The sequence below is a fragment of the Salvelinus namaycush genome, chromosome 25 (assembly GCF_016432855.1).
Source record: "Salvelinus namaycush isolate Seneca chromosome 25, SaNama_1.0, whole genome shotgun sequence".
In the NCBI taxonomy this organism is placed as follows: domain Eukaryota; kingdom Metazoa; phylum Chordata; class Actinopteri; order Salmoniformes; family Salmonidae; genus Salvelinus; species Salvelinus namaycush.
This window is the reverse complement of record NC_052331.1, coordinates 17,817,226-17,835,094: the sequence shown is the minus strand read 5'-3', so window position 1 is coordinate 17,835,094 and position 17,869 is coordinate 17,817,226. Positions and strand designations below refer to the sequence as shown.

Below are 17,869 nucleotides of genomic sequence, written 5' to 3'. Positions count from 1 at the left end.
AGATTTGCCACCAATCACCCTTATAGGACACATCAGTGCACTCTATACTCATCTGTAAACTGGTCATCTCTGTATACCCGTCGCAAGACCCACTGGTTGATGCTTATTTATAAAACCCTCTTAGGCCTCACTCCCTCCTATCTGAGATATCTACTGCAGCCCTCATCCTCCACATACAACACCCGTTCTGCCAGTCATATTCTGTTAAAGGTCCCCAAAGCACACACATCCCTGGGTCGCTCCTCTTTTCAGTTCGCTGCAGCTAGCGACTGGAACTAGTTGCAACAAACACTCGAACTGGACAGTTTTATTTCAATCTCTTCATTCAAAGACTCAATCATGGACACTCTTACTGACAGTTGTAGCTGCTTTGCGTGATGTATTGTTGTCTTTACCTTTTTGCTGTTGTCTGTGCCCAATAATGTTTGTACCATGTTGTGTTTCTACCTTGTTGTTGTCACGCCCTGACCTTAGAGATCCTTTTTATGTCTCTATTTTGGTTTGGTCAGGGTGTGATTTGGGTGGGCATTCTATGTTCTGTATTTCTAGGTTTTGTATTTCTTTGTTTCTGGCCGAGTGTGGTTCCCAATCAGAGGCAGCTGTCTATCATTGTCTCTGATTGGGGATCATACTTAGGCTGCCCTTTTCCCTCTTTCTGTGTGGGATCTTGTTCTTTGTTTGTGTGCAGGGAGTTTGCACATCGAAGCTGTTCGGTCGTTGTAGTCTTTATTGGTTTGTCCTGTTTTAGTTTCACTTCGACGACACTCGTTACAGTTGTTGTCATGTTGTGTTGCTACCATGGTGTGTTATATTTTGCTGCCTTGCTATGTTGTTGTCTTAGGTCTCTCTTTATGTAGTGTTGTGTTGTCTCTCTTGTCGTGATGTGTGCTTTGTCCGCAGGAGGCTTTTTGCCTTTTTGGTAGGCCTTAATTGTAATTACAAATGTGTTCTTAACTGACTTGCCTAGTTAAATAAAGATTAAATTAAAATACAATTTAAATAAAGAGACGCAAGAGATTGAACGTCACTGATTTTCGCCCAATTTGTTTGCACTATATAGATCAACGATTCTTCTGTGATCGAATCAACATATCAGCCTCTTTTCAATGCAACAAACCAAATCTAAATTTCCAAGGTTGAGTGATTTTGTTGTAGGCAAAGCCAGAGCACAACAAAGTAAAATTCTATTGGCTGGGGTAGCCCACAAGCGGTCTTTCAATCACCCGCAAGTGAATGCGCTTTTCAGATCAGAGCGCAGAGCCGCCTGTGTGCACATTTGTTGAAATTCTTAGCTAGTTAGTTATTAGCCCAGTTATAGATATACACTGTAGGTCAGCAATGGGGAGTTACTGCTTCCTACAACAGCACAAAATGTGTACGCTACATTTCAAGCTGTCTTTGAAAAGCCAGCCAGGTAAAATGATTTTGTCTTAATTAAAGGGGCAATGTTGATTTTGAGACAGGCTTGAAAATGCGTATAAGCCAATAGTCAGAGGTGTAGCCTACATGATCTAATTCTCTGTATGGTAATATTAATAGATTTTTATTTCATAAAGTGGTTTCTTGCATCATACAGTACAATGCAATGTACAGTCACCTATTTGGCCCATGGTGTAACTGACCATGTATCAAATCATTAATACATTTCAAACCTTCATAATGTTAAAAAGTTGTTAAAAGTATCATGCAATGTTGACCTGCATTGAACACCACATATAGGCTACTGTAGGCTTATCATAGAAATCAAAAGCGTGAAAATGTTCTGGGATTTGCGCCATTGGTTTTGTTGGTAGGCCTATATTATGCTCAAATAGCCACAATAGGCTATTGGCTACTGTCTAAAACTGTAAGGGTACAGCCTCATTGTGCTGCAACTGTCTCTGTTTGTCTGGCAGGCAGGCAGGGCCTGTTCCGCTCCAACAGAAGGTGATGGCACCTAGCTCTGCTTCGGTGCATTCCTCTGTCCTAACATCAGACACACAGGGATCTTTGTCATATGGATTCTATATTTAAGGCTTGTGCTTTTTACAGTAGCCCACCTGAGCCGTCCTGGCTGACTGGCTCCTTCCTGCCTTTGGTTTGGAGATTCTTTGTTTTTGACCTGCAACTGAACACCTGTCTGCCCTACATTTTCAGAATAACGAGCACATGATAATAATAACAAGCACAGACCATAGACAGTATGAATAATACTCAAACTCTGTTAGTTGAATAAAATGAATGCAAAATAGAATGTGAAGAATTGTGTGTGAATTGTGATGCCCAGTAGAATACCTTTTGGCAGCAGACATTGTAGTTGTACTAAGTATGAAACAAATGAAAGAGTATATCAATCTAGTTCATTGAGTTCATTTGATAGACATAGTTAGATTACGCTATGACTGGACAGATCCATGTGGCAGCCAGGCATAGCATTAAGTCATCAAGTCCCGCTATCAGCCTATTTCTTTTAAGCTCTAATAGTGTATTAGGGCGTAGTAGTGTAGACTATTTGTTCAGTGGGAGTAAAACTCTGACTGCCAGGCTCCGTTACCTGAAGCAGAGGCATGTGAAGTCGGGGCAGAAATTCTACATGGAGGCAACAACACGCGGCAGTTCACGGCTTAGGGAACACATCCATCACGCCTGGGCTGTCACACACAGTGGGCATGACTTGCCGGTCAGAGAGCAACACTACTGGGGAGGGTGTGTGGAGAGGCGTGTGTGTGTGTGACAATAATGGTGTCAAGCTCTCTGTCTATCTTTATGTGTGTGTGTCTGTGGGTCATGGTGTCTATCTCTGCTGTGCATGTGGTAAGAACGCTGGGGCGTGAGGGTGAGAACTGTGTAATGGTGTGAGGTCGCTGAGGCCTCGGGCCTGCTCCGCTCTTGGGTGATAACTGGAGTTTACAGGAGAGAGCCGGACACTGCACCCTGGGTATATGGCTTTTTTATGGGGGTCACTGGCAGGAATTTGGACTGGTAGTATAAACCGGAGGGGTGTGGTGTTCGGTCCATAACTGTGACAGCTCAACCTCAGACCCTTTTGACCCTCCACACCCACCATCCACCATAGATGTGACTAACAGTCTGTTCCTGTGGCCCAGGCCTGTAGATTTAGGGTGGGTATCCATTCAAGTGTTCTGATGAGTAAGACATATATCCTCGTTCCTGTTGCAGGCTGTTCCAGAGAAAAGGTGCTGCGTATAAGTCAAGTGTGAATGTTTAGACTGGCAGGGATGAAAACACACCCCTGAGACAGAACAGTGCCAGGTTTCTCTCTCTATGCCAGTCCTATTCTTCTGACATGTTCTCAGTCATCATTTTTCCTCTATGGATTATACACTCTCTCCTTTTGTATTTTATTGATCGAGTCAGGTATGAATGAAGGGGAGAGAGACAGAGGGGAAATACAGTGTTGAAGAATGCCGGTTGGGCTGGGATTCGATCCTACGCATGCAGGGAGACCATGTATGTGCTGGAGTTAGCAGCCTTAACCATTATAGTCATTCTGAAGGACTGGGTTGTGAGGTTTAGTCATGGTTTTAATGTCAATAGCCAGAAGAGGTTGAATTTGGTTGGCTTTTATTCTATGGTGTAATGTTTTATACCTGGACTCGAATTAAGAATGTCAAGGAAAGGAGAGAACACTTTCTTTCTGATTAGATCATTTTGTGGTTTGTGGGACTTTGGCGATAGTTAATGGGCAGTTACTAGAGAATCAGTTTGTGGCGTCTTTTCAAAATGTCTCTCGTTGTTTATCTGTTTGGTCTCTGTTTTATGTGTGAGCTGCATTCCTCTGGCCGAGGAGATTGTCACTGTTGTGGGTCAAATCAAATTTCAAATCAAATGTTATTTGTCACATGCTTTGTAAAAAAACAGTGAAATGCTTACTTACGTGTCCTTTCCAACAATGCAGAGAGAAAGAAAATAGAAAAGTAATAACACAACTAATAATAGATACATAATGAGTAACAATAACATGGCTATATACAAGAGGTACCAGTAGGGAGTCAATATGCAGGCGTACGAGGTAATTGAGGTAGATATCTACATATAACCAGGCGGCAGGTCAGAGCGTTGGGCCAGTAACCGAAAGGTTGTGTGATCGAATCCCCGAGCTGGCAAGGTAAAAATCTGTCGTTCTGCCCCTGAACAAGACAGTTAACCCACTGTTCCTAGGCCGTCATTGTAAATAAGAATTTGTTCTTAACCGACTTGCCTAGTTAAATAAAGGTTAAATAAATAAAATACCTAGGAATAAAGTGACCTATAGTAAGCAGCAGCATATGTGATGAGTCAAAAAACGTTTGTTCAAAAAGGGTCAGTTCAGATAATCTATTTAGCAGTCTTATACAGTAGCTTGGGGATAGAAGCTGTTCAGGGTGCTGTTGGTTCCAGACTTGGTGCATCGGTACCGCTTGCCGTGCTGTAGCAGAGAGAACAGTCTATGACTCGGGTGGCTGGAGTCTTTGACATTTTTTTTTGTCAGGGACAGGTTCCTGAAAGCAGTGGCATGCCCTGGCGTAGGGACATGGGGGTAGAGGGGGAGAAATGTGACGGCATGACAGGAATCTGAGACTGGCCCACATGCCAGTCGGCACGTCTCAGCCACCCCTCTCCTCCACCCTCCTCCTTTCTCCCCCTCTATCCAACTGATTGAGATCAAATGGTTGGCATGCAGATGCAGCTTGGAAGAAACAGCATTCACAATTGACAGTGACAGTGGCTTATTTTCAAAATAGGTAGTCCTAATTTGGTGTTTTAGGGTATTAAAAAATTAAACGTTTATTTGAGCCAATATGTTTAGGCAGACACTGCATTTGGAGGATGCATTTTATTAAAATGTTTTCAATAGGCTACTTGTCGGTACATACTTGATGATGTCATAAAAAAAGAGCTCCGGCACCCCAGAAAATAGCGCCATACCACTGGATGTTTTTTTTGGGCATCGGAGCTCTTTATTTCTTATGACATCATCAAAGCGCATCCTCCAAATGCAATGTCTGCCTATGCCTAAACATATTGGCTCAAATAAACGTTTCCATTTTTAATACCCTCGAACACCATCAGTGTCAATCGTGAATGATAATTCTTCCAAGCTGCACCTACATGCCAACCATTTGATCTCAATCAGTTTCATGATGATATGCATTTTGATCTTCTTGAATGATGTAAGTAACCTACTGTATTTTCACATATTTTGCCTACTGGCGCGCACTTTTGAGATTTGGCGCATGAGAAAAAAATGTGTTCATTCATCCTAAAATGTACAAAATTAAATGACATAATTTTGGTCTAACAGTAATGTTATACCATGCTTGTAACGGCTTTCGTTGGTGGTATGAAGAGTGGACCAAGGCGCAGCGTGGTAAGTGTTCATGATTCCTTTATTTCAAAAACACTCAAACAAAATAACAAACGTGAAAACGAAAGCGTACAGTTCTGTCAGGCAGAAAACATGAAACAGAACAAGATCCCACAACCTAATGGTGGGAAAAAGGGCTTCCTAAGTATGATCCCCAATCAGAGACAACGATAGACAGCTGCCTCTGATTGGGAACCACACTCGGCCAAAACAAAGAAAGAGAAAATATAGAATGCCCACCCAAATCACACCATGACCTAACCAAATAGAGAAATTAAAAGGCTCTCTAAGGTCAGGGCGTGACAGTACCGCCGCTGGAGGCTCTGGACTGCAGACCGCCGCTGGAGGCTCTGGACTGCAGACCGCCGCTGGAGGCTCTGGACTGCCGACCGCCGCTGGAGACTCTGGACTGCAGACCGCCGCTGGAGACTCTGGACTGCAGACCGCCGCTGGAGACTCTGGACTGGGGACCGTCGCTGCAGGCTCCGGACTGGGGACAGTCGCTGCAGGCTCCGTGCCATGGATCATCCCTGGAGGCTTCGTGCCATGGATTATCACTGGAGGCTCCGGGCCATGGATTATCCCTGGAGGCTTCGTGCCATGGATCATCACTACTGGCTCCGGGCCATGGATCATCACTGGAGGCTTCGTGCCATGGATCATCACTGGAGGCTTCGGACCATAGATCATCACTGGATGCTTCGTACGTGGAGCCGGAACAGGTCTCACCGGACTGAGGAGACGTACTGGCAGCCTGGTGTGTGGAGCTGCCACAGGGCTTACCAGGCTGGGAAGACACACTGGAGGCCTGGTACGTGGAGCCGGAACAGGTCTCAACGGACTGGGGAGATGCACTGGAAGCCTGGTGCGTGGAGCAGGCACCGGATACACTGGGCCGCGGAGGCGCACTGGAGGTCTCGAGCGTAGAGCTGGCACAACCCGTCCTGGCTGGATGTTTACTTTCGCCCGGCAAATGCGGGGCGCTGGCACAGGACGCACTGGGCTGTGAAGGCGCACCGGAGACAGTGCGCAGAGCCAGCGCAGGATATCCTGGGCCGACGAGACGGACCGGAGACCAGGAGCGCTGAGCCGGCACAATCCGTCCTGGCTGAATGCCCACTCTAGCACGGCAAATGCGGGGAGCTAGCACAGAGTGCACCGGGCTGTGAATGCGCACTGGAGACATAATGCGCATCACCGCATAACACGGTGCCTGACCGGTCACTCGCTCCCCACGGTAAGCACAGGGAGTTGGCTCAGGTCTAAACCCTGACTCCGCCAATCTCCCCGTGTGCCCCTCCCCCCAACTTTTTTTGGAGCTGCCTCTCGGGCTTCCGTCGTTGCCATGACTCCTGGTCTCGTCGCCGTTCCTCCCTCGCTGCTTCCACCTGTTCCAATGGGAGACGATCCCTTCCGGCCAGGATCTCCTCTCACGTCCAGGATCCTTTGCCGTCCAGGATGTCCTCCCATGTCCAGACCTCCTGGTCATGCTGCTTGGTCCGTTTTTGGTGGGATCTTCTGTAACGGCTCTCGTTGGTGGTAAGATCCCACAACCTAATGGTGGGAAAAAGGGCTTCCTAAGTATGATCCCCAATCAGAGACAACGATAGACAGCTGCCTCTGATTGGGAACCACACTCGGCCAGAAACAAAGAAACAGAAAACATAGTATGCCCACCCAAATCACACCCTGACCTAACCAAATATAGAAATAAAAAGGCTCTCTAAGGTCAGGGCGTGACAATGCTATTATATTCGGTTTGTTATGTAGAATAATAATGAATCATTAAATGATGTTGCGAGACATTGATTCGGCTTTGATCTAAACTTCATTAAACAAGCATCATTGCATTCTAAGAAGTTGCGAAGGGTCACTCCACTGCACTCCTGCAGCGCAACACCCCTGATCCAATCCCAAAGCGTGTGAACTAACATTTTCCTGCTCCTTCTCCTCAGCAGTTCCAGTCCCATTAATTGGGTCTATTGATAGTAACCTCTCTGCTCTCAGCCAAAGCTTTGCCTTGTGTCTGTTTTTAGGTCTGACAGTCTGCAGCCTACATTTTGTTTGTGTGTTCAGGTTATCTTTTTTTGTTCCCTATGCATCCTGTAGCATAGTGGGTGGAAGTGTTCTCTGATTAGCTTTGAGATCCATGATAAATAGAGGTCAGAACAGGGCATTTGCCAACAGGGTTAAGACATGAACTGTAAGATTTCTCAAAAATGATTGTCTTCAAGATTTCCACACATTCATTTTGCTTCTATACTCAAATCTTTGCGCACTTATCTACGTAGGCTACTTGTTGACAGAGTTTTTGACCAGCTCTTGGGAGTGTTCTTCTGTAATGGCTTTAGTGTGTTGACAAGTCTCCGACTCCTCGGCCAAGCGTTTGGCTTTGCTTTGCTTTGATATCTTTGTTAGCATACTGTAGCTCTGCTTCATGCAAAGAGAGAAGAGGGGAGACGGAGAACTTGAATGCCAATCACAAAAGCCTGCTGGGGTTTTGAATGCTCGATAGGAACCTTGACTAGTGTGGACCTGCCTTTATCCTTTTCAACTCTGTGTAACACACTTTAAGAACTACTTTAGAGTTACTATGTTCGATGTGCATACAGTATATTTAGGTTTGAAAGGAGACTGGTATCTAAAGCAATGTCATCTAATAAGGCAAGGACAAACATTCAATATCTACTCAAGGAAGGATACTGCAAGGACTCCGTGATATACGTTTGAAAGTTTATCTATTGTGGAAATATATAAACTTTTTTCCAATCAATGCACAACAACCGAGTATCAGAACCGCAATGAACATTCATTCACAACAGCACCATTTTGTCCAATACAGTAATCAAAACTAGTGATGCACCGATATTACATTTTTGGCCGATACCGATATACGATATTTTCCTTGCCAAAAAAACCCAATACCAATAGCCAATATTAACATTTTTAGCAGCCTTTTAAGAATTCTAGTACAGTTGAATAGTTAACACACACATGGACGCAGCGGTCTAAGGCACTGCATCTCAGTGCAAGAGGTGTCACTACAGTCCCTGGTTCGAATCCAGGGTGTATCACATCCGGACGTGATTGAGAGTCCCATAGGGCGGCGCACAAATGTCCCAGCGTCGTCCAGGTTTGGCTGGGGTAGGCCGTCATTGTAAATAGGAATTTGTTCTTAACTGACTTGCCTAGTTAAATAAAGGTTACACACACACACCACACTGACCAAAAAGTTATTTTGTTGGCATTTACGTATGTCCCCATTACCAGTAAAACATAATCAAATCCTATTTCTTTCACTTACTTGCTGTGCTGTTTCATTGTTCAGTCGTTTCATTCTCAACCAGGATTTCTATGGAACGCCGTTTGGGTCTTTGCTATGGAACGCCGTTTGGGTCTTTGCGTGTCAAAAAATATACTATTTAACACTATTTGACATGTAAATAACACTATTTGACATGTCAATTAAGCTTGTTGACCAATCAGGACCTGAATATGACTGCATGTCACATAATAATTTAACACGTTCATAATTTTTTTACGTAGTTATTACACTATCACTCATATTTCATATGTCATAACGATTCGTCGATACGTATGCTATGATGTTGGTAAAGTTGTCTCGCGCACCTACAGTGCTGGTCAAAAAGCTCATGGAATCAATGTTCTTCCCCAAAAACATAGCAAAACAACATAATCTGTTTCAGTAGCTATAGTTAGCTAGCTAGAATAACCCTAATATATAAGACAGTTCTTATTTGATTAATGGTGGTAGGACCCATCTATGTGAAGCTAGCCACAATAAGGATTAGCCACAACAGTGGACTTTGTGGTTAGCATTCAAAATAAAGGTATGGCATAATTATACTATTTGTATTCATTTGCATCACTGTCAATGACATACTTTTATTTTGAAGGCAAACCGCAAATTCCACTATTGTGCCTAATTCTTATTGTGGCTAGTTTCACAACACATAACCCGGTCTGGTCGAGCCTCACTAGCCAGATGAAGCTAGCTGGCTGCTTATAACGTTAGCTTTGGGCAACAGGGTTAAGTAGCTGGCTAGCTATTTATTTTCATCAACTGAAGTTCAATTTCAATAGGCGAACAACAAGTGGCAACCTAGCTAATACTTACTCACAAGGATTCCTAAATCATTGCTAAGATGAATGAAAATGACTAGTTTCTACTGGTCATTGTTTTCAGGCTGATTGTATTGGTGCTAGCTAGGTACCAAGCTAAAGCTAGCTACCCCAGAAGTTGCGGTCGAACAAATTATGCTTTATTACCAATGCGGTATTGAAAACACATTGTTCGTGGCCTGTGTTTGCAAACTTTTTTGTACAGATTTGACAGTGCTACTGTAACTTTTTTTGACACGCAAAGACCCAAACGGCATTCCATAATATGTATGTTGTGAAGCTAATAGCAGTGACGCTATTACTGTGTAACTCCGGTAGGGCAACATCTGAAAAATAACGCACTTGGTAGTGTGTACCGGTGCTTGACCAGTCGGCGAAAGCCAACATCGCCCAGGACAGAGAACGGTTGATTATCAAGGGCAATGAATTCCATCATCTTGGCGTTAATGGATTTCGCCTTTGAGTTGTCTTGCTGAAATGTTCTTATTCTTTCAAATGACTGATCAACTTGTTGACTGCTCGATCCACACAGCAAACATTTGTGGGCTAGGTTAGGAATGCTGTGTTGCACGTGTAGCGCAACATTTTACGTGGCATCACTACGTCATGTACCTACGTTATATATGTATATACGTCAGCTTTGACATCGGTTTTGCACATCGGCGTTAAACTAAACATTGGCCGATACCGATGTTCGCATTTTTAGCTAATATTAGCTGATTCCGATGTTCACCCATATATCATGCATCCCTAATCAAAACAAATAAGAAACTGGGTAGCCAATAAAAAAAGTGAGTGCACTCAATTATCAGTCCAGTTCCTACCACAATGTACCAGTCAAATGTCCCTCTATAGAGATGAGGCGAAGATGATGATTGTAGAAGTTGTAGATGATGAGCAAAGTAGTTTGTAGAAGATGGCAGGTGGCGCTGGTGCTGTGGAATCGAAAGTGGGGTACAAAGAAAGTCTGCACAGAACTTACAGAATAATCAATTATTCAGTCTCTTACTTTTATCAGCAACAAAGTCTCAGTAACTGTTCTGTAATAACTCTTTTTGTTTTTACATGTAGAGGTCTCAAAAGGATTTACAGATTATGTTGCAAAACCAGCTGAGCGCCATTACTGTTCAATCACTCTCCTACAAAGAAATGCACAGGTAGCGATAGCAAATGCAAAATATGAAAAACGTTCGCAAAAAAATGAACGGAGCTACATCATCAGTTTCATAGCATACATGCTTATGTCAATATCCTGACTGGTTTTAGATCGTAAATATTATTTACACTTTTGTTATTCACCAATACAGGAATATAATTTAGCTAGCATTAAGCTAACTCAGCTAACCAGGATTCTCCGTTCATAAGCATCAATGGAAAAGACATCCTAATTCCATTCTGGTTCAGCTTACTCTGACTATCTATGCACTTGATTCTTATGTACTAGTAAATTTATACTTTACAACTTGGTTTCCAGTAAGTTATCCAAGTTATCAATGGTCAATATTTCTTGGTTTCTTTCTGGTGTACAGTTCACAGTTTGTGGGCGCTCTCTCCAAAGAAAAGAGGAAGAAATTGTGAGATGAGAGCGACAGTAAAAGATATTGAGACTCTGAGGGTGGCCAACAAACTCCCAACCCATACAATTAATGTAAAGAGTTAGGGACTGTCTGAGGGTAAAAAAAAAACTGTTAGGGACTCATAAATAACACGGGCTACATCTACAAAAGGCAGCCAGTTTTAAAGCAGGACCTTTTTTTGTACATTTTTAGATTGTTTTCATGCGGTATGTAAAGCTAATGTTTGCATACTCTTTTCCGTTTCTCACTCATGCTTTAGGATCTCTGCCAATAATAAAATCTTTTGAAAATAATTTCAGCTTAAAGCCTTAAAATTAAGTTGCCTATTTAGTGGACTTTGTGCGGTTCTGGACTGGTTCCGACCAACATTTTTGTGTACCGAGTGCTCTGTGAATGGCGCAACATCAATTATTGTACACTCCGTGACAGCTCTGGTTGTCCCGCTTCACATGCCATTCTCACCTATTATCTAACATGCAGTATTGGAAATATAACACCTCATTTGCATAGGGAGCGACACATCACATTTTCTGGCCTATCCAGACAAAGGATCAAACTTCCCTGGCTGTGAACCTCGCAGCTCCACTTACAATATGGCCTTTCAAATGAAATCAAATGTAATTTGTCACATGCACCGAATACAACAAGTGTAGACCTTACAGTGAAATGCTTACTTACGAGCCCCTAAACGATAGTGCAGTTTCAAAAAATACGGATAAGAATAAGAGATAAAAGTAACAAGTAATTAAAGAGGAGTAGTAAAAAATAACAAAATATACAGGGGGATGCCCGTACAGAGTCAATGTGCGGGGGCTTACTTACAAGCCCTTAAAGTTCAAGAAGGGTTAAGAAAATATTTACCAAATAAACGTAAATAGAAAATAATAAAAAGTAACACAATAACGAAAAAATAATGAGGCTATATACAAGGGGTACCGGTACCGAGTCAATGTTAGGTACAGGTTAGTCAAGGTAATTTGTACATGTAGGTAGAGGTGAAGTGACGATGCATAGATAATAAACAGCAAGTAGCAGCAGTGTACACAACAAATGGAGAGGGGGTCAATGTAAATAGTCCGGTGGCCATTTGATTAATTGTTCAGCAGTCTTAAGGCTTGGGAATAGAAGCTGTTAAGGAGCCTTTTGGTCCTAGACTTGGCGCTCTGGTACCGCTCGCCATGCGGTAGCAGAGAAAACAGTCTATGACTTGGGTGACTGGAGTCTCTGGCAATTTTTTGGGCTTTCCTCTGACTCCGCCTATTATATAGGTCCTGGATCGCAGGAAGCTTGGCCCCAGTAATGTACTGGGCTGTACGCACTACCCTCTGTAGCGCCTTACGGTCAGATGCCGAGCAGTTGCCATACCAGGCGGTGATGCAACCGATCAGGATGCTCTTGATGCTGCAGCTGTAGAACTTTTTGAGGATCTGGGGACCCATGCTCCTGAGGGGAAAAATGTGTTGTCGTGCCCTCTTCACGACTGTCTTGGTGTGTTTGGACCATGATAGTTCGTTGGTGATGTCAACACCAAGGAACTTGAAACTCTCGACCCACTCCACTACAGCCCCATCGATGTTAATGGGGGCCTGTTCGCCCGGCTTTTCCTGTAGTCCACGATCAGCTCCTTTGTCATGCTCACATTGAGGGAGAGGTTGTTGTCCTGGCATCACACTGCCAGGTCTCTGACCTCCTCCCTATAAGCTGTCTCATCGTTGTCGGTGATCATGCCTACCACTGTTGTGTCGACAGCAAACTTAATAATGGTGTTGGAGTCGTGTTTGGCCACGCAGTCGTGAGTGAACAAGGAGTACAGGAGGGGACTAAGTACACACCCCTGAGTGGCCCCAGTGTTGAGGATCAGAGTGGCAGGCGTGTTGTTGCATACCCTAACCACCTGGAGGCGGTCCGTCAGGAAGACTCTGTTCTGCCGGTGCACGGAAAATCCCGCCAGCTCTATTATCCGTGTTGTCGTTCAGCCACGACTCGGTGGAATATAATTTGCACTGTGTACTTCAGCTTGTGTCCTCAAATGTGACTACCGTAATTTCCGGACTATAAGCCGCTACTTTTTTCCCACGCTATGAACCTCGCGGTTTATACAATGACGCGGCTAATTTATTATTATTATTTTTTTTCTCACAAGATTCATGCCGCCAAAAAACTGAGCACCGTCACATAATGTGACGTAAATCGAGCGCGCTCAAACTTGCCATCATTCTGATTACGGTAGTCATTTTGTCACCCTCATCATGGCAAAGACACGGAGAAATGCATATGATGCAGCTTTCAAGTTGAAGGCGATCGATCTGGCTGTTGGAAAAGGAAATAGAGCTGCTGCACGGGAGCTTGGCCTTAATGAGTCGATGATAAGACGTTGGAACTGTGCAGATCCGACTGAAAGCCATAACAATCGCCACCGCAATGAAGTTTGACTTTCTTGGTAGGCTACTGTTTACTGCTATTTATTTTTTATTTTTGTTACAAGCCGTGTTTCGTTAAAGCCTATTTATTTTTGTTACACGCCGTGTTTCGTTTAAAGGCTGTGTAAAGTTCATTTGTTTCAATGTACCGGTATGCACTTGCGGCTTATAGACATGTGCGGTTTATTTATGTACAAAATACATATTTGTAAAAAATTCAGTGGGTACGGCTTATATTCAGGTGCGCTTAATAGTCCAGCAATTACGGTACACCTTAGCAATGCCTAACACTTTTTCAGCAGAAAAGTTATATTTGAATCTTTCTAGCAGTGTAAGCATTACTAGGTAATGTTTATGGCCCTCTCATGATAAATAATTACATTGGGGTATGCCTATTTCGGCAGAGATCTGCATTTTGACATTACATTGAACAAATCACAGGAGTGAGGGTGGGGGTGGTCAGGTATGTTTGTTTACACTGCGATTGTCACATGCCGTGTGGTCTGATGTCGTAAGTTCTAATTCCAAACTGGGCAAAGGCAATGTCAACCACCACAAAGACAGCTTTGACGGTTGAAAAAAACAGCTTTTAATTCTATTCAATGGAACTGAAGCAACCCGCTCTTGAGCCCTGATGATGATGATGATGGCGAGATAGGAACATTGAGTGTGGAAACATAGCCATGAGGGACTTAGAGATAGGGTAGTGTACACTGGGGGAAGGATAAGTCATCTTCATCATCAGGTGCTCTTGTGTAGCCTGTGTTGTCTGATGGTAGAGATATTGTTTCGGAGGGCCGGGTGTTTCAGAAGCACCTGCAGCAGTTTCATCCACTACACACAGGTCTTGTTGAGCCTTTGTAAAATCCGACTGTTGTATTTTACTGTACCATACTACACTGAACAAAAATATCAATGAGCTACAATAAAATAGCCCAGAAATGTTCCATACGCACAAAAAGCTTATTTCTCTCAAATGTTGTGCACACATTTGTTTACATCCCTGTTAGTGAGCATTTTGCCTTTGCCAAGATGATCCATCCACCTGACAGGTGTGGTATATAAAGAAGCAGATTAAACAGCATGATCATTACACAGGTGCTGGGGACAATAAAAGGCCACTCTAAAATGTGCAGTTTTGTCACACAACACAATGCCACAGATGTCTCATGTTTTGAGGGAGCGTGCAATTGGCATGCTGACTGCAGGAATGTCCACCAGAGCTGTTGCCAGAGGATTTAATGTTAATTTCTCTACCATATGCCGCCTCCAACGTCGTTTTAGAGAATTTGGCAGTATTTCCAACATCCTCACAACCATAGACCACGTGTAACCACGCGAGCCCAGGACCTCCACATCCGAATTCTTTACCTACGGGATTGTCTGAGACCAGCCACCCGGACAGCTGATGAAACTGTGGGTTTCCACAACCAAAGATTTTCTGCACAAAAAAACGTTCATAAACCGTCTCAGGGAAGACCATCTGCGTGCTCGTCATCCTCAACAGGGTCTTGACCTGACTGCAGTTTGGCGTCGTAACCTACTTCCGTGGGCAAATGCTCATCTTTGATGGCCACTGGCGCGCTAGACAAGTGTGCTCTTCACGGATGAATCCCGTTTTCAACTGTACTGGGCAGATGGCAGACAGCGTGTATGGCGTCGTGTGGGTGAGCAGTTTGCTGATGTCAATGTTGTGAACAGAGTGCCCCATGGTGGCGGTGGGTTTATGGTATAGGCAGGCATAAGCTACGGACAATGAACACAATTGCATTTTATCAATGGTAATTTGAATACACAGAGATACCGTGACGAGATCCTGAGGCCTGTTGTTGTGTCATTCATCCACAGCCGTCACCTCATGTTTCATTATGATCATGCACGGTCCCATGTCGCAAAGATCTGTACACAATTCCTGGAAGCTGAACATTTCCCAGTTCTTCCATGGCCTGCATACTCACCAGACATGTCACCCATTGAGCATGTTTGGAATGCTCTGGATTTATGTGTACGACAGCATGTTCCAGTTCCCACCAATATCCATTGTTGCATTTTGTATTTTTGCCGGAGGTACAGTAGAGTAGATTATTGTTGTTGACGTGATTGTGCTCCGGCCTTCACGTAAAAGGAAATGGAGTATTGTCTGTGGCTGAGGCTCAGCCTTCTGCCAAGTCTGAGCTGGTGTTAGTGGACCAAGGCCCAGGAAACCACAGCGTTTTGAACCAACCACAACTAATGCCAGAATCCATTAACAACATGTTTGTTTGTAGCCCTCTGTTTCACACTGATCTGCTCTTTGTGCTAATATTATTTTCAGCTCTTCCATGTGGCCTACATCCTCATCAAGTTTGCCAACGCCCCTCGGCCTGACCTATGGGTCCTGGAGCGCTCCTTGGACCATGGGAAAACGTATGCTCCATGGCAGTACTTTGCTCGTAAGTATTACTGTTTTATTTTCCCATTCACACGTGTCTGTTATGCTGGTGCTTCTCAAGGCTCTTGGTTGGGTCTGGTAGTCAGCTTTTGCAGGACTTGAAAACTGTTGAAAAAGTTGAAAACTGTGTTTATATATGAGTTATTGAACCAATGAGATGACCTGTCGTCCGGTACATGTTGAGATTGTGTTGCTGCTTAATGCAGCCTAGAGGGACATGACAAACATTATAGATTGTGATGAAATACCTTCAAAGTGAAAAGGATTTGTGAAGTCCAATGAAAAACGTGCTGTCCCCCGGAACTGTAATCCTAATACTTACCATAAGTGCAAAGAGCTTGGTTTATAAGTGACTTATGATCCAGTCAGTAGGCCTGCCCTCTCCAATATACTTTACCTCCCCATACACAAGCTCACCGGCCTGTTCTTAAAGTGAAGACATGCTCAGTCCCTGTGAGGCACCTTTCCAGCAGAAACAGCTGTGCCTTATATCTCCTTTTGAATTTCATTTTAGGCTTTTCTTTGTCTTCTCCTTAATCTCGATCTCTCTCGCTCTCTTGATCTCTCTTTCTCTCTTGATCTCTCGATCTCTCTCTCTCTCTTGCTCTTGCTCTCTCTTGATCTCTCTCTCTCTTGATCTCTCTCTCTCTTGCTCTCTCTTGATCTCTCTCTCTTGATCTCTCTCTCTTGATCTCTCTCTCTCTCGATCTCTCTCTCTCTTTTGAACTCTCTCTCTCTTAATGTGTCTCTGGAAAATGTATACATTCCTGGCTCTCAATATTTTATGGTCTTTGATTCTTGGTATTCAGTATATTTATTTTCAAACAAATGGCACCAATATTTTTTACTTTTCTGGGAATAGGCCTTCCAACAGACAAAACCCTTGGAGCCCTCAGAGAGTGTGTGCACTCTTCTGGCTTCTATGTTTAGAACCAGCAATATGAAACACAGAAATATGGTATAACTCAGTCAGTGGTTTGTAATACTGCTCAATGTCAAAGAGGAATAAACCGGATTGCATTTATTATACACTACTGTTCAAAAGTTTGGGTCACTTAGAAATGTCCTTGTTTTTGAAAGAAAAGCACACTTTTTTTGTCCATTAAAATAACATAAAATTGATCAGAAATACAGTGTAGACATTGTTAATGTTGTAAATGACTATTGTAGCTGGAAACGGCTGATTTTTTAATGGAATATCTACGTAGGCGTACAGAGGCCCATTATCAGCAACCATCACTCCTGTGTTCCAATGGCACGTTGTGTTAGCTAATCCAAGTTTATCATTTTAAAAGGCTAATTGATCATTAGAAAACCCTTTTACAATTATGTTAGCACAGCTGAAAACTGTTGTCCTGATTTAAGAGGCAATAAAACTGGCCTTAAGACTAGTTGAGTATCTGGAGCATCAGCATTTGTGGGTTCGATTACAGGCTCAAAATGGCCAGAAACAAAGTACTTTCTTCTGAAACTCGTCAGTCTATTCTTGTTCTGAGAATTGAAGGCTATTCCATGCGAGAAATTGGCAAGAAACTAAAGATCTCGTACAGCTCTGTGTGCTACTTACTTCACAGAACAGCGCAAACTGTCTCTAACCAGAAAAGAAAGAGGAGTGGGAGGCCCTGGTGCACAACTGAGCAAGAGGACAAGTACATTAGGGTGTCTATTTTGAGAAACAGACGCCTCACAAGTCCTCAACTGGCAGCTTCATTAAATAGTACCCGCATAACATCCGTCTCAACGTCAACAGTGAAGAGGCAACTCTGGGATGCTGGCCTAGGCAGAGTTGCAAAGAAAAATCCATATCTCAGACTGGCCAATAAAAAGATTAAGATGGGCAAAAGAACACAGTCACTGGACAGAGGAAGATTGGAAAAAAGTGTTATGGACAGATGAATCTAAGTTTGAGGGATTCGGATCACAAAGAAGAACATTAGTGAGACGCAGAAAA

At 43.5% G+C, this 17,869-nt stretch overlaps 1 protein-coding gene across 1 annotated transcript in view; it reads left to right on the top strand.

Annotated features, from left to right (window-relative positions):
• The window catches only part of LOC120019821 (laminin subunit alpha-3-like), a 108,545-nt gene that overhangs the window by 20,600 nt on the left and 70,076 nt on the right, over positions 1–17,869 (top strand). Inside the window, exon 4 of the mRNA XM_038963234.1 lies at positions 15,802–15,919. Within this exon, the coding sequence (XP_038819162.1) occupies positions 15,802–15,919 (118 nt within the window). The remainder of the gene's footprint in view (positions 1–15,801; positions 15,920–17,869) is intronic.